Source organism: Ixodes scapularis, unplaced genomic scaffold (genome assembly GCF_016920785.2).
Source record: "Ixodes scapularis isolate PalLabHiFi unplaced genomic scaffold, ASM1692078v2 PGA_scaffold8__174_contigs__length_109621045, whole genome shotgun sequence".
NCBI lineage: Eukaryota > Metazoa > Arthropoda > Arachnida > Ixodida > Ixodidae > Ixodes > Ixodes scapularis.
This window is the reverse complement of record NW_024609883.1, coordinates 25414516-25441657: the sequence shown is the minus strand read 5'-3', so window position 1 is coordinate 25441657 and position 27142 is coordinate 25414516. Positions and strand designations below refer to the sequence as shown.

General features: G+C 47.6%; 1 protein-coding gene across 1 annotated transcript; it reads left to right on the top strand.

Moving 5' to 3' along the window:
• Positions 1–1433: 1433 nt before the first annotated feature.
• LOC8038856 lies at positions 1434–17980 on the top strand. Its single transcript, XM_029982683.3, has 3 exons — positions 1434–1572; positions 10620–10789; positions 17340–17980. The coding sequence occupies exons 1-3, from the start codon at positions 1461–1463 to the stop codon at positions 17928–17930; spliced, it is 873 nt and encodes a 290-aa protein (XP_029838543.3). The 5' UTR covers positions 1434–1460; the 3' UTR covers positions 17931–17980.
• The last annotated feature ends 9162 nt before the right edge of the window (positions 17981–27142 follow it).

The following is a 27142-nucleotide window of genomic DNA, read 5'->3' as shown; positions in this document are numbered from 1 at the left end:
TTGTTTTCTTCATCCTTCACGAAGTCTTGCTGTCATCTTTCAGAATATAGCTTCAAATTGCAGCACATGAGGCTCGTCAGGGCAGGGTTTCCCGTCGACCTTCTCCGATCTGTAATGGAAAGGATGATTTGCGGGCCTGATCGCCAGTCACCAGCCACAAAAAAGAAAGCCCGATTCACCGTCATTCCTTACGTACACAATTCAGCCCACCAGATAAAATCCATTGCCTCAAAGTTCGACACGAATGTTGTCTTCTCGTGCCGCATGCGTCTTAAACAACTCTGTCAACAAATGAACAACAACTGGATTCCGATTGGCTGCACTGCCAAACACGAAAAGAAATTCATTTCATGCAAAGAGAAGAAAGTTTACTCCGTCCCCTTGAGCTGCGGCCATCAATACATAGGGCACACCGGCAGATGCACCAATCACAGACTCCGCGAACATCACAAAGAAGTTTCTAAGGTCTCTCCAGATTCTTATCATCCCATAGTCATACATGCCCGTTCGTGTTTGCGTTGTCATCCCCTCCTTGATGACACAAAAATCCTGGGGGGCATGACAGCAGATTCGGCAGGGAAATCATAAAATCATTCGCCACGACCACAGCAAAAAACAACGTGTCAAACCCTTCCCTCCTGCTGACGAAAACTGAGGCTGAATTTTTAAAATCCGAGATAACCCTACCACTCTGACTTGCACTTCGCTTTCCTTCTCTCCCCCTTCTCTCCCCTACTCCTACTGGGTATAGTCGGCTGCTCGCTGTTGAAAGTTTACTCGTCTGTTGCTAGTTGAAAGATGCGGTTGTGTTGTCCCTGTTTTAATTGTTTTATTCTTTCTTCATCCATGACTTAAACCAACACGCTCTTCTCCCAAGCTTTAAAAAAACACCCGGTTTTATCGAACTACACTTTGGAGAAATTTGAATGTGGGTCAACTGTGTTTGGTTGCTGGTGAGTGCTTTGTGACGCCTTGTGCTTCCTCGTGATTCAGTCACTAAACGTTTTATTAGTTTGCCAAATCTGACCTGCCTGACCTTTTGGTCTAGTAATCGCTCAGACGCTGAAATGCTGACGCAGTCTATGTGGTAGCCCTGGAACCGCGTTGAACTAGAATGAACGTTTCGTAGTATTCACGAGATCAAATGTACGTGCTACGATAAATGCCGTTTATAACGTTGTCAAAGGCTATCAAGCACAAGGTGAAAGAATGATACGCAAGTAAGCAACCAAGCATAAAGAAATCGCAAGTGTTCTTGGCAACCTGGTAGATGGCGGTAGTGTGTTCTCTCGTGTGGTTAAGCAGGAGGCTGTACAATGCAGTCAGTTACACCCGAATGCAAGTGTGTGAAGCTTGGCGTTGGAACTGCCTGTAAAGCGGGCGGGGTTACCTTAGCCGGCTTTCCTCACTCGTCTTCCGTTCCTCCACAGTTCTGCCCCGCGGCATACGAGCAGGGCGCCATGGACTGGCGCGACCAGCCGCAGCTGAACCTCGAGTACCTGGTCAAGGTGCCCAGGGTCGAGTTGTTCTCCCAGCCGCCGCTGCAGGCCGAACCGAGGAGGCCGGCCTTCGGTACGGACGCCTGCCTGGCCTCTGTCCCCAACTTTCTTGAACTGGTAGATTTGAGAGTGTTTTGAACAACCGCTCAATTCGGATCACGTGTATTATGTGCAGCGGTAAAAGGTGAGAGTAGGTGTTAAAAATATGGACGATCTGTACCCTCAGCCTTCTCCATCCGCCATCCTCCTCCCAACGCGGCAACACACGCATGCGCACAACCAACCAATCAGCGCGGGAGGTGTCCTCCCTTAAATGGCAAACGCTATCCGTGGTTTAAGTGGCTCCATCCTTCTATACTCTCGCCCTCTAAAGCGTTCGCCCTTCCACCCTCCCTGGGTTATATTGAGTGAAACGATTAAGAAAGTTTATTTCAGTCAAGCCTCTGTAGACATATTTTATTGTATGGGGCTCTATAAGAAACCTTTAAAATATCTTGAATTTCTTCTCACGGTAAGGAAGAAGCATGTAATGCTTCCGAGGATTGCAATACCGTGTGACGTCACTTCTGTAATTTGAAAGGTAACGGTTTCCATACCAACTTTTTCATCATCCGGGAAGAAACGTTATGTTTTATAATGTCGCCCATGAACGCACGTGCGAGTTGCCATGAAAATGACTAAATACCGAGAGGATCCAAGAGTCACCAATTTTTGCATTTCACAAACGGAGGTTCAGGGTTAAATTTTCGCTCCAAGCCTAACGTCCCCCCCCCCCCCTCTCCCTTACGCTCATTAGCACATTTGAGAGTGGCCTATCCAAGATCTTCAGAGGTCGCGACTGAACCACGTACCAGACTGCATCGTCTTTCTGAGCTGTTACACACACACATGTGTTGACTGCTTGGTGGACTATTGGTTATGCTCTTGTCGCTTTTGTGGTAGTTTCTTGTTACGTCAAACTAACTACAATATGGGTAATATAATATCACTCCTTATTTCCACCCAGGAGGGTTGAGCTGCGCTAGAAAGGTTGAGGACCATTACCAGTAAACCTATACTCCGCGACAACTTTTCTTGGCAGTGGAGTGTAGGGTACAAGACCGCGTCCCCTCTCCCATTTTGAGTTTGCGCGGGCTCTCCTCCTCTCCCTGGAAATGGGGGAGGAGGAGAGCCTGCGCACACTCAAAATGGGAGAGGGGACGCGGGCTTGTACCTTACACTCCACTGCCAAGAAAAGTTGTCGCGGAGTATAGTACACCAAAATAAAGTAAAAATAGAAAAAGGAGGGAAGGGGGAATTATGGCGTACACAGATGCCGCGCAACTTGGCGGTGTACTGTTCTTATCTCATCTTGCTCATTCAAGCAGAAGTCGAGTGAAGCGAGGGAAGGAGCGCCACCGCGATATGGTGCGCGGGAGGAATAAATGACATGGCGCTAGGTGCGTCCCCGAATGGGAGAAAGGTCGCTGAATATGGTATAAAGCGCGAAGGGGCAGACGAGAGCATGAAGTAGAGAGGGCAGCATGATGCCACAGAACATTGGAGGTTTGTTGGGTTATAGCGCTGTCCTGTCTACTTTATGTCCTCGTCTGTCCCATTGCATTTTATAGTATATTCAGTATCTTGACCCAACCAGCCCACCTTAATATTTTGGTAAATTCGCTTTCGTATACATTGGCATTTTACGTATTCCCACCATCCGACCCTATGTATTTCTATTTCGATTTGTGTGTGGTCGAAACGCGCGGAGCAAGATTTTATTATTTCGCCGTCAGGAACAATGTGATACCCCAAAAACGTCGGAGGTTTGCTAGGTTATAGCGTTGTCCTGTCTACATCGTGTCCTCGTTTGCACCTTTGTGCTCTATATAATCAGTATGTTGAACCAAGCTCCAACTTACCCACCTTGATATTTAAGGCAGGTCGCCGTTTCTTGCGTGGTTACCAAAGAGGCGACTGGATAGGGGAGAAGGGATCACGGGAACGTGGGCACCGGAAGGATGAAGCATAGTGAGCAGGAATCTGAGGCAAGCCGTGTCGTACCTCGCAGAGAGAAAGAGGGAGGAGTAAACATTATTGAAAATCAAAAGGCCCTCAGTTGAAAGCCGTACAATAACATACAAACATACACAGAGACAAAAAAAATAATACTGTCTTAGGCGTCCGGTAGGACATCGCTGATATGGGCGTTTACCATGCCACCGCGTCCGTGTTTTCACTGTGGAAGAGCCACTACTGGAGAGAATGAGGTTGGGAACCAAGTGCGAGGGAGTCAAGGTGCTGTTAACGGGATAGAATGGCGCTTGGGCAGTCCCAGAGTACATTTAAAGTGACAGGATAATCCAAGCAGTGAGTGAATCGGGGGCGGAAGGAGGATCGTTCAAGATAGTGAATCATGTGAGGGGTGGGGAGACTGTGTCTATGCTTGCCGGACAGGAGAGGCGTCTTGGCGGGGAAGAAGTTTGCAGGGGGATGGGGGTAGGCAGGAGTCACCCAGGAGCTCTTGAAGGGATTAACGGCATTCAGCTCGTTCCTGACAGGCCGGGGGTGGTAGTGGTCAAGCCAGGGAGTGAGCGAGTCTCCCTGGCGGATTGCAGCGCGAGAGAGTTGGTCAGCCAACTCGTTGCCCGGCGCTCCGGCGTGGTGTGGATCCAAATTGAGTCTGGGGTGTGGGGTTATGGGGCTAGGTAACCTAGGAAAGAAAAGCTTATATCTATAAGAAATTTCTTGATTCAATAAACGCATATGATCAAATAAGGTCATATAAGAGCATACAATAACCTTATAAGATTATTGATCTTAAATGTATTTTTAAGGTTCTTCCATGCTCTTATATGATCTTATTTGATCATATGCGTTTATTGGACCAACAATGTTTTATACATACAAGACCTTTCAGTCGGTAGACTGAGGATATGTGGATAATGTGGGAATAAAGTGTGGTCAGTGGAGACGCGAAGCGCATCGTAACTGTCGGTGAGGATCATGGGATAGCAAAGAGAGGAGTGGCAGAGAATGGGGGAGGCTAAGGCTTCGGATCGAGGGAGAGGGTGGTGGAGACATGGAAGAAGTGAGCGACGAGTGGGGTTGTTGGGGAGGGACGACAGGCCGCCGAGTCTTCCCGAGGCCCATGAAGGTATGAAGTACCTGCTCATGTGATGTGAGGAGTCGGGGTGTCGATGGCGTAATGTTCAAATGCGAGTCTTTCTGCGGCTAGCATGGTTCACTTGGTGCATGTCGCGAGGTAGAAAAGGGATGTGAATGCGAGGAAAAGTTCACGGGGGTGCTTTCGGTGGGATGGGGGAAGGTTGGTGATGTCGTAGTGGAGAAAGGGGAGCGTCTGTCCCCCGCGATGTTTGAGACGGAGGCATACTTTTTGCGCTAAGAGGTGCATGCCGCTTCGTGTGGCCGGGGGAGGGGGGGAGACCGCTTTCTTGAACTTTAAAAATATGTGTGTTGAAAGGTATTTCGAGAGTCAGGCGGGCGGCGAGTCGGAGAGGTCTTTTGAGTTGCTCTAGTTGGGAGTGGGTAAGGCGTAGGTACTTTAGGGCGTACATAGCCCGGGAGTAGAAAATATCCTCAGTGAGACGACTTACGTCATGCTCCTCGACGCCCTAGTGTTGGCGGGCCACGCGGCCCATAATTTGGCCACATGAACAAATTATGTGAGTTGTGAGACCAAATCGGGTGAGTTGTGTGAGCCGACACCCGCAGGAGTGAAGCCATTTGGTAGCTTTGCCATCTTCCGTGAGTTAGAAGCCGGGGACTTTGATGGTTCGTTGACGAGGAAGGGGGTGTCGTGCAGGGTGAGTTAAATGAGGTCCCAGTCAGCTTCAGCGCGTTACCGGTTGGGGTGTTAGGGACTACGAGAATTTCATATTTAGTGGGAGAAAACGTGAGCCCTACTTGGGGGTGGGAGTAGTGGACGATGATATCTATACCTTGTTGAATAGTGGAAGAAATAGTGCCGGGGTTGCCTGTGAAAGTCCAAAGGATTACGTTGTCTGCGTTGTGCCCAAAGGAGAGAGAAGGCACTCTCTCAAGGAAAAGGAGAAGAGACCGGAGGGAGAGGTTGAAGAGCGCAGGGGAGAGAACAGAACTTTGGGGAACTCCGCGAGATGGTGCGCAATAGTTTTGGCGGTAGCTTGGTAGCTGCATTGCGTGGCAGATGCTAGTTTGAAAGTGTTCGATATAGTTGAAGATGTAAGAGCTAAGGGTGAGACGTTGGAGTTGTTTGAGAATGGCTGAGTGGAAGACGGTATCAAAAGCCTTTTGGAAGTCGAGATCAACGATGCAGCGCAGTTGATGGATGCTGGAGTATTGATAAACCTCCTGCTGGATGCGAAATATCCTGTCTTGTGTGCAAACTTGGGCAGGAAATCCAGTCATTGTCCACTGAAGGGAATCAGGTTGGCCGAGATGCAATGAGAGGCGAGCGATGACCATTCTATTCATGCGTTTATTAACACAAGACGTAAGCAAGATAGGTCGAAGGGTGTCTAGGATAGGTTTCTTACCAGCTTTCAGGATAGGAACGATGCGGGAAGTTTTCCACTCCCCGGGAAGGATACCCGTGTGCCATGCAGACGAGGAAGGTTTTTAGGGCTCTCTGAGGGAGATTGCGGAGTTGAGTATAAATGATGCTATCAGGGCCAGGGGTCCTGCGCTGTTGCGACTGAAAAAGGGGTGTGCGGTGCTCGGCTGCGCTGAAATCAGCATCAATGGGAACGGCAGTGGGCTTACCTTTTGGTGGGTTTAGTGCTGGTAAGATAGGTTGCGGGGGAAATAATTTGGTGTGGAGTCCGGTAGCGAGATCGAGATCTGCAAAGCCAGTAGAGAGTTGTAACTGTAGAATGTGTGTGTCAACACACTCCTCCCCGGACATCGCTTGGAATATCTGTCATACTCAGGCTGTGAGCAGCTGTCCACTAAGCGAGTCGCAGAGGTGGAGTCTGTTGATTGTCTCCAACTTTCGTGCGTAGTCCAGGGCCTTCGCTGTCAGGGTATCCAGCTTTGATTTGAGCAAATGATTCTTTTTTGTTTTGTTTTCACGTCTTTGAAGAGGGCGTGGTGTTCATGCCAAAGTTGGAGAAGGTGTGAGTCAATGGCCGGGGTCAGCTGAAGGGCCTATGTGAGGTCGGATATGAACACTATTGTTTTGACGTATGGGTGATGTGAGGTTGCTACATTGGGTAAAGCCGAGGTTTTGGGTGGAGGTGCGAAGGGGATGGCTTGAGTGTGTGCTGTATCTGTGGAGCCAGTCGGGATGGGGAGCGTGGAAATCTCCAGCCTGTACGACGGGGGAGCAAGGGGCTCCTGAAGGAGGTGTGCAAGCCATTCGAGGGAGTATTCGGCGGACGGGGTACAGAAGGTATTGAATATTAAGATGGGATAGAGGAGGGAGGAAGCTTTGTGAGAATGCATACGTGTTCTGTATGTGGCGTGTTGTAGGGACTGGTGTCGAGCTTTACAGCGGACTGTGTTTCGGGAACGTAGGTGACGGTATATATAGAGGTATGTGTTAGACCTTTGGGAAGTATGCTTGCTTCAATATAAGAAGCGTAGCCAGTAATATAGTAGAGGCGAGCGTCTCTTGCAAAAGGATGATGGCGGTAGAATCGGTAAGATATTTTAGGCTAGAGGCGAAAAGCTGCGGCCATCCTGAGAAGCCCGCGACAGTGCCATTGAAGAATGTATTTGGAGGCCATGATGTAAAGTGTGGTGGGGTTTTTTATGTCCCTAGTGGCGGGTGAAGGGGAGGAGGGGGTAGGGGGTAGGGCGCTAGTAGAGTGTGCTTCGTGATAGTTTTTAGTTGTGTCTGCAGTTGTTCCTGCACCCCGGTGAAATGATCGAAAGCTGCGTATATATCTGCTCGATGTGCGCGTTTGACTGCGCGTTCTTAGTGTTGAGCTCTTTGATAGTACTTTCCGTGCTGATGTAGATGGTAGGAACGCGGATGGTAAGCTTTTTGATGGCAGCAAGAAAGGTAGCGAGTGTAGAAGGGGAGTGCTGTACCTCTATGGTAGCGGTGTTGAGAGGGGGAAAGGCTTGTAGTGCGTTGGGTGGAGCGGGAGCGGAAGGGGGTAGGAAAGCTTAGGTTTTCTTCTTTTTTTTTTGGGGGGGGGGGGGAGGAGAAGGGGGAAGTGGCTTGTTCAAATGATGAATGATATTAAGAGCCGCGGTGTACAAAATGTTGCAATTGGGTGCAATATTAGCCGAGGAAATTTGAGGGCCAGCATGAGGGCTTGCGTCCTCGGCAGTCCCGTGAGGCGGCGACGCGAGGGAGATAAAAACCGGCAGGTGCAGCAGGGAGACCAGCGAGCGGTGCGGCTGCAGGGTCGGCTGTTGGATCGTCTTAGGGCAGCAAAGCGGTTGCTGGTGAAAATGGGGGTGCGTGGTCGGCGAGGTGTAGCGGAAGGGTTGCTGGGAGGCGGGGTATGGGGAGGTAGGCTCTAGATGCCGTGTCGTTGGCGGTAGGTGGTGGTCACTGTTGCTTGTGTTGCTGCTGCCCTCTGCGGACAGCGGGGTCTGAAGGACAAGGAGAGGGGAAGAGAGGGGGGAGGGGACTCCCCACAAAAATGGCAATGAAGTTCACAGAGGCCTTGATCGTGGTTTGGTGTGAAAGGGCGACTGTAGGCGGAGCAGATTGTGGGTTGGTGACGATTCAGACAACCGTCCTGCCGGTGTCCTATATGGTAGCATTGGGTACAGAGTTGGCTCTTGGGGCGTTAGAGCTGACAGCAGTAGGGGCACCTGTTGACCAGCACGTGGCGCCAAGACGATTTTCATAGTGCTGGAGAGGCCCATCCTTGGGCTTCCAAAATGTTGTCTCCCTCTACTTGCAGCATTGCTTGCATCTGGGGACGGGTCGCGTCGGTGATTCCGTAAATCACCCAACGGCATGTATTGTGGCCCGTTGACGCGTAGGTGGTGACAGAAACACGAGCGTTGTCTGGGAGGTGGAACTCCTTAAGCATGAGGAGCGTACCTTTTTGTGTTCAGAGTAAAACTGTGCAGCGATCACTTTTTGAGTAGGTTTTAGTTTTTCGATAGAGATTTGGGCTTGGCTTCTTTAGCGGCGAGGGCGGCGGCAGGGGAGAGGACATTTTAGAGAAAATGGCAGGAGATGGAGCTGATTGAGATGCCTCCGATCGCCCGATTGATGATGGTTAACATAAATGGGTGATGCGGGCTGCGAAAACTGATGGTGTTCCATTCTTAAGGGGGGTCGGGGTGGCGGCTGCGGAGTTTTCAGGTTCCACGGTGTAGGAAATTGGGGCCAGGCGTGCCTCGCGCCAGGCTGGATAGAGGGCCTGCCGCGCCGAGCACCTGGCCGAAAGCGAGGCTCGATGTTTATAATAGGATCACGTTCTCGGTCTCTGTGGTTTGCGGGGGCCGGGGAAGTCGACCGATCTCGTCGGAGGTTGAAACGAGACTCCCTCGCAGAAATGTGCTGCATGGAGAGGTTACGCCGTTCGGATGTACCTGTTGAAACGAACCGGGCGGCTCACTCGAGAAACTTAGGGGAGCCAGTTTGGGCAGGGTATTCGAGCTTGGGTCCTAGGAGAGCGGCCGTGAGATCGGCTACATCTTTGCAAGGGAGCGGCCTGGACGTTTTCGTGAGGATACGCACGTGCCGTGACAGCATCTACATATTGAGCCAGTTGTCCTCTTTAGCCCCCATGCGTTTTAAACATTCGTTTCTGGGGCTGGCGGACAATTCGTAGTCAGTGCTGGTCGCCGTGCTCGCGATGTTAGCTTGCGGCGAGCATTATGGAGCACTTTCAAGGTTTAAGCTCAACTGGGTGTGTGTGGACTACATGGGGATTTCTTTTACATCTTCTTGGGGGGGGGGGGGGGGGGCTGTAGAAGTACCTTGATAGGAAGGGGTGTATAATGGCCCGATTATCGGCATAAAGAAGAGTTTTGTAATTAAGTTCAAGAACGACGTCTTTGAGGAAAACGATGAACAGAACTGATCCCAGCACGTTTAACGACCCCCAAGGTTTTTTTTTGCCGTCCAGGGCATCGCTGTGGGTGTGGACTGCACGAGCAAGAGCTGAGTCGCTACTGCGGCCGGCCTAAATGAAAATGGTACACTTTTTGTGAGACCATCTTGGTGAAAGTGAATTGCAAATGTGAGACTTTAAAGCAAAATGAGAAAGTAAGACATTAAAGCGTTACAACCAAAAATACAATATACAGCTGACCGCCTTAACAGGTCTTCTTCGAGGCTGGGCGTGCTGCATCTCTTCCTTTCGATCGTGGGACCATTGCGATAGCCAATGGTGTTATTACAGGATGTCGGGCTATGTGATGACCTGACGCATAAATTAATGCACCTAGATTGAATGCCTTTTTATCACAACAGCGCTAACTCGCCGCTATAGGCATATGCTCATTTGGTGCTATATTAACAATGTATCAGCGCTCTGATATATCTATCTTATTTGTATACAATGCAACGCTAAATCACCACTTAGTAGTGACAGTAGCGCTCGTCGCTGATCCAGGGCTGAATTTCGATTATTTCCGCGCAGAGAGGCATGTGCGTGCCGGCCTTACGAACTGATAAACGTATTTTAGGCATGGCAATCTTGTCAAGTATAAAAAAATAACTTTTAAAAATGTATATATTTTAAAGTTTTATATGGAAGCCCTCCAGGGACCTTGTTTGCTCGTGTTGGAGTTGGTCGCACCGTAGCAAGGTCAGAAACGGAGCGATCCTCTTGTCCTGACGTCATAGTTTATTCCAAGTGACGTCATGATGTCACGTGACGTAAATGTTTATGTTACGATATCACCTGGCCCCATAGTTCCAAGTGACATTTTGATGTTACGTGACGTCACAATCAAGGTCAAATCATGCCGCAGTGTCTCTTGAAGTGACGTCACGATTTCCTCATTTGGTTTACCGGAGAAATACCTCGGTTATATAGCAATAGGATGTGCTGCTTGTTGAAAAAAAAACAAAGTTTTATTGCGCCTTCACTGCTTTTGACAGAAGGCCAGCGCCCTGCCATATACCATGTTGATGCCGCGTCTCATTCTCTCAAAGAAAACCTCAGAAGGAAGTCGGAAGAAAAGCTGTAGTGTGCGAATTCTCCCTCTGCTCGGCAGGCGAGACCCCGCACTGTCTGTGCCCTCCGTTCGAGTGCGTGTGCGGCGGGAGTCCCATCACGAGTCCTGGTCCCTCCCGTCGGCAGGACTACCGCCAGGCGCCGGACCCGTGCAGCATGGCCAACATGATGTCCTCGGCCATAGAGATGCACGCGGATTCCGTGTTCCAGGTCAGAGGTTGTCCTCTCCAGGCACACAGCCAGGGTGTCACTTTGGTAGAGCTGATTCAGCTGCACGGTCACGTCGCAGCCTCCTGGATAGAGCAGATGTGAGGCTAATGGCCAGCCTTCCTTAAGTGAACCGTGGAGGTCTTGATATTTCCCCACCTGTCGTGAATATTCAAGAGTGTTATCAAAAGGCAGTTTCTCGTATATTGTTCCCACGAGCGTCAGGTGGCACAAAGCAAAAACACAGCTGTTAATATATGTAAAAAGTCGCTCGCGCTATAATGTACAGTATTTTTCGGGCATCTAATTATTCATTGTTGACACTGCAGTCGATAGGCAGACTAATTATTCGTTGTGATTTTGTAAAAGAACAAGATCACAACCATGGGTAGGAGCGGCCGTCGGCTCAACAGTGTAATACTAAACCTAAAAAGGATTGGGGGGGGGGCTAAAAAAAATAAAAGCCGTTTACAATTCCATGTAACGCCGGTTAGAGCGCAGAGAAGATGGAAGCGTACTGAGGGATAGGTGACTCCTTGAGGTCACGTGACCTCCAGGGGGTCACGTGACTTTTTGAGGTCACGTGAGTTCAGGGGGTCACGTGACTTCAGGTTGTCACGTGACCTCGCGGTTACGCCGACGCCGCTCAAGCCGGAAACGGGCCCCTAAGAGCTGCGCTCTAAAAACTGTCAGTGATGCAGGACCGCTGACCCTTGATAGTGGGACAGTGACCTCGACACCAATTCAATTCACCGATAAATTTAGTGGGAATTAAATTGGTGTTGACGTCACGTGACGTCAATTTTCACGCTATATCTAGTGGACTAACTGAATATGTTCATAGATGACGTGACACCAACTCATGCGACGTCCTTTTCCCCGCTAAATTTAGCGGCGAAACTGCATTGGATGAGGAGGGGATGGAGGAGGGAGAGGGGCATGCCCTTCCCCCTCAATACCCTCCCCTCCTCCTCCTCAAGAGCTGCGCTCTAATTTTGCATTACAAAGATTTGTAAACGTCTTGTATTTTTGCGCTGTATGTCTTTTAAGGCAAATAATAAAGTTCCGGTTGAATACATGTTCACTTACACAGCACATTGCTATTTCAGAGCTGTCAGACGGCGCTGGAAATAGCGCTGAACTTGCACTTGCAGCGCTGACTTTGCGCTATATTAGTGATACAGAGCTGAGACAGCGCGGCATAAGTGCAGAGTTACCATTCAAGTGGGCGCTGGATCAGCTGTCTTCCTAGTGTTGAAAGAGGCCTGCCCCTCTACGTGTTAACCGACCTTAGAAGGCGCTGATGATAATGCAATTAATGACAAGGTGCACGCGCGCTGGACAATAAAAACTATAATATTTATTGGAGAAGGGGAACACAAAGCACAAGCACAAATCTTCAAACACAGCTAGGTGACTCGTGGGCGACCTAAAAAATCAACCTGGTCCTGGTATCGAACCAAGGACCTATCCATTTCCAGTGGAGCGGTCTACCAACTGAGATAACCAGGAGTTAGACGTCAGTAGAGCAAACGGGTTTTATCAGCTGCGACCAGTCTAACACCAACAAGTCGGCCGGCATTTTAAGGTTATGACAATAACCTTAAAAATGCAAAAGTGCAATTAATGCAAAAGTGCAAGCGAGCGCGATTAATGCAAAAGTGCAAGCGAGCTGGACAAGAATGACAAAATAATTCCTGGAGAAAGGGGACAAAGAACAAACCGGTTCCCCAGGGATTATTTTTGGTCATTCTTGTCCAGCTCGCTTGCACATTTGCATTAATTAGACTATATTCCTAACCTTGAAGTGCAAGCCTTTTACCTTTGTTGATGTTAGAATGGTGGCAGCTGATGAAACCGGTTTGATCTACTGACATGTAACTAGTGGTTAGCTCAGTGGGTAGAGCGCTCCAGTGGTTCGATACCAGGTACAGCGCTCCCTGGTTCGATACCAGGTCCACGCGATTTTTTAGAGCGCAGCTCTAAGAAGGCTGTTTCCGGCTTGAGCGGCGTCGGCGTCACCGTCGGCGTAAATTGAGGTCACGTGACCCACGTGAGGTCACGTGGCCCCCTGAGGTCACGTGACCGCCGCGAGGTCACGTGACCCCGGTGAGGTCAAGTAACCCCGGTGAGGTCACGTGACCCCGGTGAGGTCACGTGACCCCCTTGAAGTCACGTGACCCTCGTGAGGTCACGAGGGTCACGTGACGTCATGAACGTCACGTGACCTCACGGTTACGCCGATGGCGACGCCGACGCTGCTCTGAGGGAGGAGCAGCAGGCAGGATGAGAAGGTGAGGAGGAGGGAGGAGGGGTATACCCTCCCCTCAGTACCCTCCCCCTCCTCCTCAAGAGCTGTGCTCTAATTTGGTGTTTCAGGGAGTTGTAAAAGGTTTTCATTCTTTTTTAGTCGTGCACCAGTCACGTAGCTGTGTTTGGTTATTTGTGTTTGTTCTTTGTCACCCTTGTTCCCCCTCTCCATAGATGATTAATGTCACACTTAAAAGGCGCATTTCAATTTTGACGGCAGTCGCCAAGGTTGGTTGCGTTACAAAGCGCCGCACGTTTGTATTAGCTACATTGAGCTTGTCCATACCTACGGTTCTATCTAAGTGTGACTAGACAGTTGCTGACTAGCAAATACTCGTCAGCAACTGCGCTTAACTTTTCTCGCGTCGAATATGTGGAACAAAGTGTCTCACATGGCGACTTCTGCTAAAAACAAAACAAAAAAGAGAAATGTCCATAACTTCTAAAATTGTCAGTCATGGCCCGCCTAATTCAGGAGATCGATTAATTTGTTCTATTCGATTTCAACTAATAATTGTTTACAAATTTAATATTGCTCGCTCAAAAGGGCTTCACGGAATATGCGCATTTTTGGGGGGTCCAAAAATTTAAACATACACATGGTAGTAACGTACAGCAGGTGTATACTTCATTTTTTGGGGGGACGCTGAAGCGTCCCCGAATTACTACATTTAACACACTTCGATCGCGACAGGGCCTTGCACGCTTCGCGTCGAGCGGGTGAGTAAGCAGGGATTGATTCGAAACGACTCCGGAAACCAAATTCTCTTTGCCACCTATTTTGAGGAAATGTTTGTTCACTGGCTTCCAAAATTAAAAAAAAAGGAATCAACTTAGAACTAATCAGAGACCAGCCCTCACAGAACAGACTGGAACCAACATGATACACGGAGTCGCTTTCACTGGTGTGTTTATTACGCGCCCGATAGGTTCTCGAATTTAGTTTTTCTATATTTAATTTAATAAGACATTCCTTTTTCAGTTTTTTTTTTGTCCAAATAATATTAAGAAATATGCCCTATTCGCCGAGGTAAATGTTGTGGGGGGGGGGGGGGGTACAGTGCTGGTTAAAGGAACTGTGCAACGATATTCAGTTGGAATGTTTTTCACTATACACGAGCTTACTGGCACTAGTGGGACTCAAGGATACTCGCACGCAACGCCACTGGCCAAGGAACTCCTTTGTTGCGGTGTAATTTCAAGGACAAAAGCGATCATTTTCATTCAATCTCTCCTTTGCGAAATTTCATGACGTAACGTGGGTATCGCAGTACACCCATATGACGATATTTGAATGCTGTTCATAGATTGGACCCGAGCACTGCGTGGGCACTCGATTTGGGCTCGTGATAATTACTAGCTCGAGCAGCATTCGGGTAGTGGCCCGCGTCCAATCGCTGCGACGACGACAATAGCCGAGCCATAACAATGTCTGGAACTCAGCGCGTGTCCTGTGCTTTGCCAACCCCAGCGCGTGGCTATGATCTACATTGGCGGCATATAATCGGCTCCAGATCGCGTGGCCGCTTGTTCTGGCTGCGAGTTGAGGGGGTGAACGCTGCTCGTTTTTCTTTAATTTTTTTCTGGGACTTCTATTGCGTGAAGTGAAAAACGAACGCGTGTTTCATATGTCCTTAACGTCAGGGATCTGTTCTAAGCGGTATTTGCGCAAAGTACAAAAATTGTTGCATCGCCCCTTTAAGGCCGGTTCTCACATGCAGCGAAGCGCTGATGTAGCGCTACTCACGTGTCGTCTGCTACTTATAATCTGCCATGAGCGCCAGTTATGACAGTGCGATGCAAAGCTGGCGAACGCTCCCGTCAGCACGCGCTTAGCGCGAGGTTAGCGCTATGCTTGTAGCGCTCCGCTACATGTGTGAACAGGCCTTTATTCTAATTTTAGAGCGCAGCTCTTACGCGCCCATTTTCGGCTTTAGTGGCGTCGCCGTCGACGCCGCCTGTGGCTTCGGCGTAACCGCGCGGTGCATTATAGGACGCTTCCCTTAATTACGTCACACGTGACGTCACGAGGGTCACCAGTGACATCACTCGTGACGTCACCGCCCGTTGCATTATGGGTAAATTTCCCTGTTAAACGTTGCGGAAAAGTCTCCCCGCTAAATTTATCGGAAAATTTTCCACGCTAAATTTAAGAGAAATATTTCCCCGGTAAATTTAGCGAAAAATATTCCCCGCTACACTTAGCGGAAAATATTCCGAGCTAAACTTAGCAGAAAAAGTTCCCTGCTAAATTTGGCGGAAGAAAATTTCCGCTAAATTTAGAGGAAAAATGTCTCCGTTAAATCTAGCGGGAAAACTGCCCGCTAAATTTATCAGAAACAATTCCCCGGTAAATGTGGCGAAAGAATTTCCCCGCTAACTGTATAGGAAAAATTTCCCCGCTAAATTTATCCTAACAATTTCCCCGCTAGATTGAGCGAAACATTTTCCTCGCTAAACTTAGCGGGAAAAATTCTCCGCTAAATTTATCAGAAAAATTTCCCGGCTAAATTTAACGGTAAATATTCCTCGCTAAATTTAGCGGGAAATTTTCTCTTAAATGGGAGGCGAGCAGGAGAGGAGAAAGGGAGGGCACGGATGAGGAGGAGGGCATACCCTCCTCTCCGTACCTTCGCCCCTCCCCCTCCTCAAGAGCTGCGCTCTAATTTGGCGTTACAAAGGATTGTAAATGTCTTTCATTTTATTGTCCATTTTTTTTCTGTACTGGGGTAGTGCAGAGGACGCCAAAATCCCAGCACTTCGACAACTCAGCGCCAAAAATAATAGTTAGGACGACTACGCCTGCCACGTTTTCAAGCTTTGGTAAAATATTCTAGCGCCAATATCACTTCACCACATAAACACAACGCGTGAATCAGGCTTTGTCGGGCTTTAACCCAAACAGCGCGTGAAGCGAGCTGACGAGCGGAGGGATCCCAAATTGGTGCAGTCTGCCCTACCTGCAACGTCACAAACGATCATGATGGCTGCTAAAGAAGCGCCCACTTTTAAAGTCCCTCAATAAAATTCACGCTTTCAAGTGCCGCCAACTATGGTTGTGGAAACGCGCGAGATACCTGCCTTGAGCGGGTGCTCCGCCGCCATTCGCTTCCAAGGGCCGCTCATCTCAGTGCCGCGCCGCAATTTGTTGCGGAATGCCTCTCAAGACACGGGCCTTTTGCACTGACACATTTGACGCTACTTGGAATACAAGCACAAACACATTGCACTAAATTGGTGTGTCTTCCTCAAACGGGCGACCTGTCTCTCAGCTGTAGATGAGCAAATTTTCCAATGTGGTGCGATCAGACTGGAGTTCTTAGCGTGCACCGCTCACTAGTGATACACCACCGCACGTCGGTACGATGTTCATCCAGGTTGAAACACTCAAGGGTGGGGATTGAGCCCAGGATTCCTAGGTTCTGCAGCGCGATCTTTCATTCCACGTGCCCAGAATTGTTGTGCGCTAGCCCACTCGGCCACCAATCCGTCTCAAACAGATCGAGAGGCTTTATCCACTGCACTTCGGGCACGCCGCAGATAGAGTTACCAGGCTCACTTATTTTTAGCAACACCGTGTTATTCTAACACGACGCATAGCAGGGCCTAGCCAAACCTGGACCCCTGTACCGATCTCGCCATGGCATTCCGCATTGACCCTTTGGATGCCAGGTTTATATGTCCCTCATGCTGAACGCAAATGTTTTGTTTCAGTAAAAATGCTTTGTAAAGAATATTTATTTATAAGGCACACTATTTGTTAAGCAAAAGAATTAACTGATGTCTGCATGCATCCAACCTGTAATTCTCGCATAGTATTTTTTTAGACGCGGTACTATGCAGTGGCACGTTGTGCTCGCACAATGAGGTTAACATTTTGTGCAGCCTTATTTGGCCTTTGCTTATTCGAAACTACAAATTTCTTGTTTTCAAACTTTTTGAATACCGACTTAAAATTGGAAATTTATGCATCTCAGTGTTCTACATAAACAACATGTAGAATCGCCGTTCTGTTACATCGAAGGAGCATAGCAAAGCAAAAATCGCATAAAAATGCATACCATCAAAAAGTGGCACCGGAAGGTAAAACATTATCGCTCGCTCTCACATGCCGTTTGAAGTAAGAAATGTGAGCTGCAAGGTGCTGAGAGCAACCCCGAAACGGGGAAGTATATACACCTGGGAAGTCGAAGAAAGCTCCGGAATGCGCTCTCAAAATCGCCAAATTACCTTTACTTTGCAGGTCATCGACAAAATCCTGTCCTCAGACAAAGCGGCTCCAAAGGACCACTACGAGTTCCAGTGCACAGACCCGTCCAACGACGCTGCGTTTCACGCGAGCCGAGAAAGTTCGTCGGGTATCGGGGACGATTCTTCGACATGGAGGACCGCCGCCAAAAACGCCGGGGACTTTGCACACCCTGCGTCCTTCATGGTCCTGGAGCAGCCCGCAAGACCCGAGGCCAAGGCTTGCTCCACGGCACCACACTGCGATGAGGACTACGTGCTGACATCGCTCGACGATCCAGACATCTCGCAGAGGTTCTTCGCGGCCATCGACAACATCTTGCAGGATTACGGTGGGGAAGCGCCCAGCACCGGGTGGAACGGGGAGGTGTCCCATGCGCACACGCTGGACGGTGCCCAGGAGACCGGTGGGACACCGCAGGAGCTACGAGTGAAGGGTGAACACTCGGCGGACAGAACCATGTGTGTCTACTTCCACGCCGGAGGCGGTCCGCCCGGAAGGGGCTCCTGGCAACACGGCGATGGCCACCCGCTGAGGCCGTGCCAAGCAGAACTGGCATCGTTTGGAGTGCACCCAATGCCCTAGGGGCACATAGTCATCGCGTTCCGGGATCTCCAATAAATTTATGCTTAAGTTTCAAATGGCGAGGCTGTAAACGATCATTTTGAGAGCTCTATCGTTCCTGATGAGTCTAGGCTTGGGCTACAGTGGTTAGTCGTCGACGCACCAAGGTGTGGACTAGACTCACTGCATCTTCCCAGAGTACCAAATTCCTTTCAGTTCGCTTACCGGAAGTCAATCCCTCCAAATCCAGTTTCAATTGGCTGGTTTAGCCCACGGCGAAAGAGATGAATCGGCCATTTTAAAAATACCCCCCCCCCCCAAAAAAAAAAAAGAAAAAATGCATAAAACGTTTTTGCGTTATCATGGGCATGGCGGGTAAGCACGGGTGGGAGCTCTGGGCATTGATAAGTTAGGACCGAACGGAGGGTGCATTGATTATGCCTATACTCGGCGACGACTTTTCTTGGCAATGCAGTAGAGAGGAGGAGAGCCCGCGCACAGCTTTATTCAGCACTTAAAATGGGAGAGGGAACGCTTGCCTGTACCCTCCAGTGCATTGCCAAGAAAAGTTGTCGAGTATAGTTTTCTTTTTTTTTTTATATATATATCAAGTGGCCACTAATCTGGTTCGCCAAAGATGATTGTCGGCTTGTTCGCTCCCTCGGGTTTCGCTGGTGCTGCGTTTCAAACTCTACGCCTCAGAAGCTAAGCCTAACACTCGTCTTCGATTTGTTACGAGGCGAGAGAGATAGAGAGAAAGAGAGATGCAACTGCGAGGAGCAAGTCACACACCGCTCAGAATACAGTGTTGCTCAGAATGAAGGAAAGGACTTTATTAATAAAAAAAAAATATAAAGTGTCGCCACAAACCAGAAAAGTGGATTGAAGAGCTCGCACGAGAACGAACTCTACACTGCACGCGCTTCGCTTCGACCACACAGGGCATCGCCATACTGGGGATGGGTTTTAGCGAGACTGCTGCGCTGCTACTCGGTTCTGAAAGGAAGATTGGGAATTTCGGTACTCTCGGAACATTCAGTGACTCTAGTGTGGACATGGCGTCCAAGGTTCCAGCTGCACTGATATTTCCTCGTGCGCTTAGAAACAGAGGCAAGCCAATAAAAAAAAAAATGTCTGCGTTTTTTTTTTTTTTTTTTCAAATCTTTGCAGATGAGGATGCTTCAAGCACAACCTTAGACACAATGAAAGAAATATTGTGTCGCCACAAATTGTTGTGGTGAAAATACTTTCATCAAGGTCGGGAAACTGTGGCCAGGTCAATTGACAAACGGAAGGAGTTCCCAAGGCTGCAAGCGGAAAAACACCTGAAAGTGAAAGAGCCAGACTTGCAGGTGTGACGGACAAGGAGGAAGGGAGGTTCTTCAGAGGCCCGTCCATGTTCAAGGGGCGATATCAGCTGCTGCTTCTGGTTGTCAGGATTAGTTTAAGCGGCTCGACTAGGACGGAATTATAGGCATTACGTCAGCAATGGCCATCCACGGTTTCGAGCAGTTTTCGACGAGTTGCTTCCAGGAAGAATCTCGATTTCAAAAACCTTGGCGGAGCAACCTTGAACATCGTGACTTCTCGTATGCGGTAAAACATCGTTCTCATCTCTTCACGCCGCTGGAGGATGTTTACAGAAAATGCGTGATTGACACATTTTCTTGTTTTGACTCACCTGTATTTTCTCGTGTATGCCCAGGTTTAAGCATTTTATTATGTTTTCTTTCCGCATAGCAGATACGCAACCCACATGACTGATAACGTCAGGAAACAAAAAATGTATATTGATGACGTTGCTGTTTACCTGGACAAGGAGTATTATGCGATGTTACACTGTTTACACATCATACAAAATACAGTCTGCTGATATTGGTCACAGCGATATTCGGGGGCCGAATGCCGCGTGCCAAGTTTTCGCTTGAACTCATAGTCATGCGGCATTTGAAGCCTGCATCTCGTGGTTACTTACATTCTAATCTGTTTGCAGACTGTCTTGAATATGATGGTATAAGCAGTGCACCCGTGCTATAAAAAATACTCTGGTCGTTATATAAGAAAAACAGGTCTGTGTATGACAATTTGCGTACATGATTACGCTAAATTAAGCAGTAAAGGCCTCTTCATATTTTTTTTTCTTGCGTTTCTTTACGTAACGTTATGAGTCACCGGCCCTTACACGCTTCGTATACACTATTTTGGTGTTTACAAACATAAACTGCCGCTTGCGTCCTAAGTGACTTGCGGTTCTCTCCGTTTCTGCAAGCCTTTCGAGCTTTCTTATGTCACCAGTGCTAGAAAGCATAAATGCTACACGCCCTTCGGCTCTACAATTTAACAGCTCGGGGAAGGCAACTTGTTTACCAGACTATTCGGAAACCTTTAACAGATCTCCGGCCTTCTTCATTCTTTTAGCTTTCACTCGGAGAATTGGTGATTTTACGTTTCATCGACATTCCAAGCAGCGGTGCCGAGGTGGGCTTTGCTCAACCTTTTTTATGAACCGGAAGTCCTCTGGGAGGTCAAAGTACCGCCCAGTGGTGTTCGCCAGGGAAAGAGTCTACATTTTGAGTAAAGAGCAACTCCTTAAATTGCTCGACACGCCTCATGTGCAGCACGGATGTACCGGGCATTCACGGCGTAAGCAGACACTAGCTCCCCCAACGTAACGCAACCCAAGCAAACAGTACGGTCTAAGCGGGCCTAAACGAAAACTCCCCTCATTTTTAAAGCAGAATATGTTATTAGGCTGGCGCCTAACCATATCCGGTTACGCGACAGCAACGGAAACCGACAGGCCGACTGCCAGCCGAAAGCTGACTCAACGCTCGTCTCCTCGCTGATTGGACACCAGCGACAGCCGAATTTCTTTCTCGAGTGCCGCCACATTGCTCCTGGCAAGAGTAAAACATCTCGTGTACAGACACACTGCGACATTCTGCTCCGTGACACGAACGCGCTTCGGGCTTCCACAGAGAAAGAGCGCAAGAAAGAGTGACAGAAAACAGACAAAAATGCAAGCAGGCTATTTCGCCGTAACACATTAAGGTAGTTCTGAGTGTTCAATTGTTCTCTTCTGCCGCAAGCTGGTGCCAGTGTTCTGCTCGGCGTCGCCACGTTTCAATTGTTCTGTTTTCGGTACACTACGTTTACTACGTTTCACACTCCAAAAGCTCTAAAAAATCTCATTCACACCGTAACCGCAGGAGGTGGCACCCGCAAGTAAGACATCCACGGAGCGCTCACGCTCTTACTTTGCATGACTCTGGCATGGCATAGGGTCGCTTCGCTCCATCCAGTTTCCACATATGTACTCAGATTCTGCACACTAACTCACTAACACTATACGATTATACAAAGAACCAAGACACGCTAAAAACTGAAATTATTATTCAGTAGATTATCTTCCTCAACCTTTGTGTAATCGTTTAAGGTGCTTTGGGGCAACACGACTGAAACAGCAGCATAACGTAATGTCCATCATTCCGGCAACTTGTTGCTCAAACCCCGTGTTGCACGACAACCCTGTCAACAGCGGCACAACATGCACGAAAAAGACAATGTGGCCAGGGTGTGACACCTTTCGGCAGCAAAAAACAGCAGCAACATGTGTTGCACGACGTACAGTACGTTGCCCAGATCGGTGGATGAACGAATTTTGTGCCGTCAACACGACAACACAGGTAACGTTGATGGCAGGGCTAGTCCCCTATCATTAACCCTTTACTCGAATCTTGGAAAACGTTATTTAACAGTAATTAAGGCTGGCGTGCAGCTAAAATTATTTGATGAATGTTTCGCTCCGTAATTACGGAGAGCAGTTGTCAAAATGTTCCCAGCTATGGTCGTGAACGTTCAGACTGGTGTTGGAATTTTAACTGCCGAGAAACCAGGTGACATTGCTGCTAGTCAGACTGTTACGTAGTTCAACTACTCTACTGAAGTTACTGTAGTTTAACTACTTTTCTGAGTATTTCAGTAACTTCTAATTACATTTTTATTTCGGTAATTAGTAGTTTACTTTAATTTCTTTTTCCGAGTAACTTATACTCAAGTAATGAATTACTTTTGAATTTTAGTTGTAGGTTTGTAGGTCAACAAACATTCCTGCACAAAAATCGATAAGGTGCTGAAAGATCAGCTGATATTTGCAAAGAGAGGAAGCATGTGTCGTAGGCAAGGGGGGAGGGGGGTGGCTTGGAGGATCCTAAGCCCTTTAAAATTTTTACGAGCCCCCACTTCAACAACCCTGCTACCAGGAGTGCGGATCGGACAGACACGTCGCAAGTGAGGCCCAGTAAATGCGGGATTAGCGCCGAAGCCTGGCATTTCTTTTGTATCCTGAAGCTCAATGAGGCTTCACGTATTTGAAGAAAGTGTTTGTCCCCCTCCCCAACGTCGGAACTCTCGCCCACTCGCCCACACTGCAGCCTCACTCAAAGACGTCAAAAAAATGCAGCCCCCGCTCTGAAGCCCATCTGGTGCTCCCGTAGTTTGTGCTCTACTTGAGGGATCGCGTGCTAAAGGGCAACGCAAAGGTGACCTCATCACGTTGCCTTTCCTCCCAAAACTCAGCATATGCAGGTCTTCAAGATTCGAAGATGGTTCGAGAAGCTTAATAATTTCCCCAACGTTGTTACAAAAAGAAAAAAAAAAACTGAACAATTGGGAAGTACCTTAAGAATATGGTACTTGAAGTACTGTTTCAAGTAGGATTAAAAAACTTGTACTTTGCTTGATGTACATGCTTTGAGCATGTACTTGCAGTTTACTAAAATATCTTTTCTAGCAATTTCGGAAGAAGGTAAAATTCCCGACTTCAAAGTGCGTTTCCCAAATTAGTAAGTAAAGTAGTGGCGGCTATAAGACCGGTACAAATATTTGCTTTGTAAGTGTACTGTGTTAAATGGTTCGTCAGCGAGAGTAATGTAACGACTTGACTTTATCCAATATTTTCCGCCATTTCCGAAAAAAACTGACGCTCGTCCGATTACCCCCGGAGCAACGCATACCAGTCAAAATAAAGTTTTAAAAATAGGGTATAAAAGGGCATCATGAAAGATTGTTTAAAATTAATTGTACTTTACTTTAAAAGTATGTTCTAATTATATTACTTTACTTCGCGTACATTGCACCCGGTGTACTTACTGTACTTGAAGTTCATAACCTCTAATTGACTTTGTAGTTTACTTCAAGTACTTTTTAGATGTACTTTACGCAACACTATAATGAAGCAAACACTATATGCAAACGCAAGCTTAGGCAGGGATAAACCTTAAGTAGTAAATCTTTGGCTAGAAAACAAAAACGACGAAACAATTAATCACGCAGAAGCAGAACTAACTATTAAAACATTCATGTGAAAAAAGAAGCTGCTTTATATTTGACTAGAAGAAGTTCGCTGACGGATCGCACAATTTATGTACTTTCTTGTTGCTATAAAAAGTATAAAAGTAACTTCAAAAGTAATTCGCTACTTTGTTACGATAGTTAGTAATTTACTCAAATATTTTTCGTTTGAGTAATTTCTATTCTACTCAAATACTTTTCAGGTCGATATTCATTAACTTACTTACTTTTTTGAGTAACTTGTACATGTCTTCTGCTAGTGAAGTAAAATGGCATGCCTATTTACCCGCTGAAAAAGTATGATAAGAATAATCTAAAAAAGCAAAGATTAAAAAAATAGAAGCAATAAAACGACCGCACCGATCATGATTGTTGATGCATGGAGCTTTTAAACAGCAGCTCCCAGACACCTTATTGTTTCAAAAATCCCCAGGACGTTTTGGAGAATGAAGCGATCACGAGCCTGGCGGTAGGAAAATAGACAGCGTTGAAAAATATTTATTCCACCAATTGTCACGGAGGCCGATAGTGCCGGTGTCACTGTTTTTATGCGCTGTTAGTTCAGCTTAACACAACGCTTCAAAAGACCCTTTGGGGTACTGCCGTTGACAACTCAATTTTACTGTAGAAATAGGAATTGCATAAAGAGAAGAACCGGACAGAAACCGGCTTCATACTGTGGCGTAAATCCCAAACATATGTCAGCCGTCTCGCTTTCCCCGGTTAGGGCTATCTGCCTTTCCAGCGAATGAAGAATATTTTGATAAAATAAAGGGTGCAATATACTTGCCGCGTCAAGTTTTCTAATCACTGTCACTGATTCATGTCGTCACGTGGTAGTTTCCGGCCCTTCGAACGCACTAGCACTTTGTAGAGTCACGATTCCTGCAACGCCGCGCCGTACACGAACAATCGAGATGGCAGAGTGTTCCCCATGTTGGCGCCGCCGTCAGCGCGATGTGACAGGGTGGTCGGACAACAAATCGGCCAACTCGGTTCCCCGGCGACAGCAACATGTTGAACAACTGTTGTTGCCGCGATGCGATAGAGTCACTGGAAACACGTTTTCCTTGTGTTGCCGGATAGAGTTGTCCAACTGTTTACTCAGTGTGACAGCGCCTTTAGTGTTCATGTTGTTTTCCTTCTATCAGTGAAATGTCCCAACTAAAGTCACTGGATCCTGGAAATGTAGTGACAAGCTTCCCATATATGGTCGCCATTTTGGTCCGTGAAATGAGCAATTTCTCTTCTACCCGTCCGTTCTTGATGGGCCGATCTAAATTCGTTGGTGACGGGTATCTTTATGGAGACGCTTCTTGTATACCGAGATTTTTCTATCCACAGACCGGCGAAACAAGTTTATATGTTCGTACCACCACCACTTGCTGTGTCGGTGCTTGGAGGCACTGAAAAATAACTTGACTGTTTTGAAATACGCAAGAACAATATAATTGTAAGAGATCCGTAGAAATGGGCATGATTGATAAGAGTTGATTGCATACACAGTGCCAAAAACGCTTATATTGGCGAAGAACGCTTCCAGTACGCTGATGTCCCATGGTGATCTTGGCGCGACTGGCTTAGAACGACCTTCTATAGACCAACACGCTGCTTACAAACAAGCCCGCGTTTGGGCACACAAGGCGTGGGCACTGCGCGTGCCCAGAAACGAAATTCGCGTGAAGGCAAGCATTTGCGCATGCGCAGTGCCGTCGACAGCGCCACCGCAGCTGCGTGACGTCAGGGCCGCGTGTTGGTCTATAGAAGCTTCGAAGGTTTGACTGGACCGAGATGGCGATTTCCATGGCAACCTAGACAGATTAGCCAATCGCCTTGCGAGGTTTTGGTCGTATGTGTGTATCTGTTTGTGTCGGGCTAGCAGGTAGGGAAGGCAATGGCGCTACTTTCCCAGGATCCAATGATTTTAGTCCCAACCAGCTCAACTCAAACAGGCAATACATCATATTCGGTTAGACCTCTGACTCCGCCTGGATAGTACTTTCGGCGTCATCGATTGGGGTGAAAATTGACAGACCGAATTAATTGCCCTTTCTGATATGCTAATGAAATTTTTATAAAAAGATAATCTTCCGTGGATTACCTCCACAGAAAATATCCACATTTTTATGTTTCTATGTTTCAAATTACGCCGGTCGCGTAAGTTCCAGCAGGCGACTGGCAACATTAAAAAATGTATACATTTGCCTACCCCTGTACGTCGCCGGCGGGAGGGCGGACGGGCGACCCTAGACAATGCCTCCTGTATATGGCAGGCGTTGCACAGGAAGGCGGTACACGGATTCTCCTATCGCCAGTGATTGGGATTATTTTTTGGTAGCCTCAAGGCCGAAAGTTTCTCTGCATTGGGAAGTAATTTATGCTCATAGGGAGATGGCACAAGTAATGCAGAAAAAATAGCCAGCTTCTTTTACCCCTTTTTTGGGGAAAAAAGAGCGCTCTGTGGCAGCGGTGGGAGCAAACGGCATAAAGTAGCTTTTGTAGTGCGAGCCCTATGCCGAGAGGACCAGCGTTATATGGAACATTCTCGCCTTTGCTCCGAATGCTTTGCAGCCGCCAGATGCAAGAGCAGTACCCTTCAAAAATTTTACCTTTTTCAGGGGTAGCGGTCGCAGAATGAATACCGCTAAATATCACGGCGATCCCCGAGGAGCGCTAATACGATCGATGATAAATGTCCTTATTCTAGCCCTAGTTAACATGCAAAGTAACATTTGTGGCTCACACTGTTTCAGTGGACGTTTCTGTATAAACACTTTAGCAGGGTGGTCCAACCAATTAGCTTTATGCAGCGGGAGCCGCCGCAGTTTTCATCTAATATCGGCATTCTGATCCCGCGGCAATGCCGCTTTGTCAAACGCGAGAAATGAGTTGTCAGAAAAAAATTCTACATTGATTTTATACGTGAATTTCGGCACATTGCGGTTTGCGTTTGGTATTACCAACATAGTAAAAAAAAATAAACAACGCACAAAAAGACCAGGACAGAGAGAAGGAACATTCACAACACACAAGCGCTGTCCTTGTCTTTCTGTGCGCTCTTCTGTTCACTATCTCATCATACCAACTCGTCTAGCTTAGAACGCTTCTGGTATTACCGAGTTGTAGGGAAGAGGTTTTGAGCTCCAATATACGTATTTTGTGTCACTCGCCGATGAGGAGGGAAAGACGAATTCGTTATTCTATAGCCAAGAAACATGAAATAGATAGAAAAAGAGTACTGGGTGAATTCAGATAAGGACGGTTGCACTGGTGTCACGCCTGAATTTTTGTTTTCAATTAATTTTTTGATGAGGTAGAGAAATGTTTCCAGACATCGGTAGAATCCTTACTTTACCAAGAAACGTTTTTTTATTTGTGAGATAAAATGTCACCTAAGAAGAGGCTGAAAACAGGACTTTCCTGATTGCGCTTTGACGCAACTTTGAAGGCACCTGGAACAGAATGCAATAGTCAACTCCATCAAATATTTTATGCCGAACCCACATGAACTTCAGAACAATAATTAATTAAATTTATTTTATCTGCTCCTACACTCCAAAAGAAATAAAAGGGCAAACTTAACTTTTTTGAGCAACTCCTTCGTAATAAGGAATGTTTCCGCGAAGTTTCGACAGATTAAGATTAAACCTTCAGCTTAAACTGGTTTTGTCCTGAGTATGCCTAACTCTGAACAGAAGAAAAAATGTCAAAACTAGACAGAGCTGAGCACGACAGAAATATGAAACCCTTTCGCGAGCGTCGGGGTGCCTGGTCTTTGAGGTTCATTACCTTCCATATAGCATCCTGTCCAGGCGAGGTGCCTTCGAGCAACTATTAACACATCTGAATGCTAAAGGCTACGGATTACCAACACGGAAAAC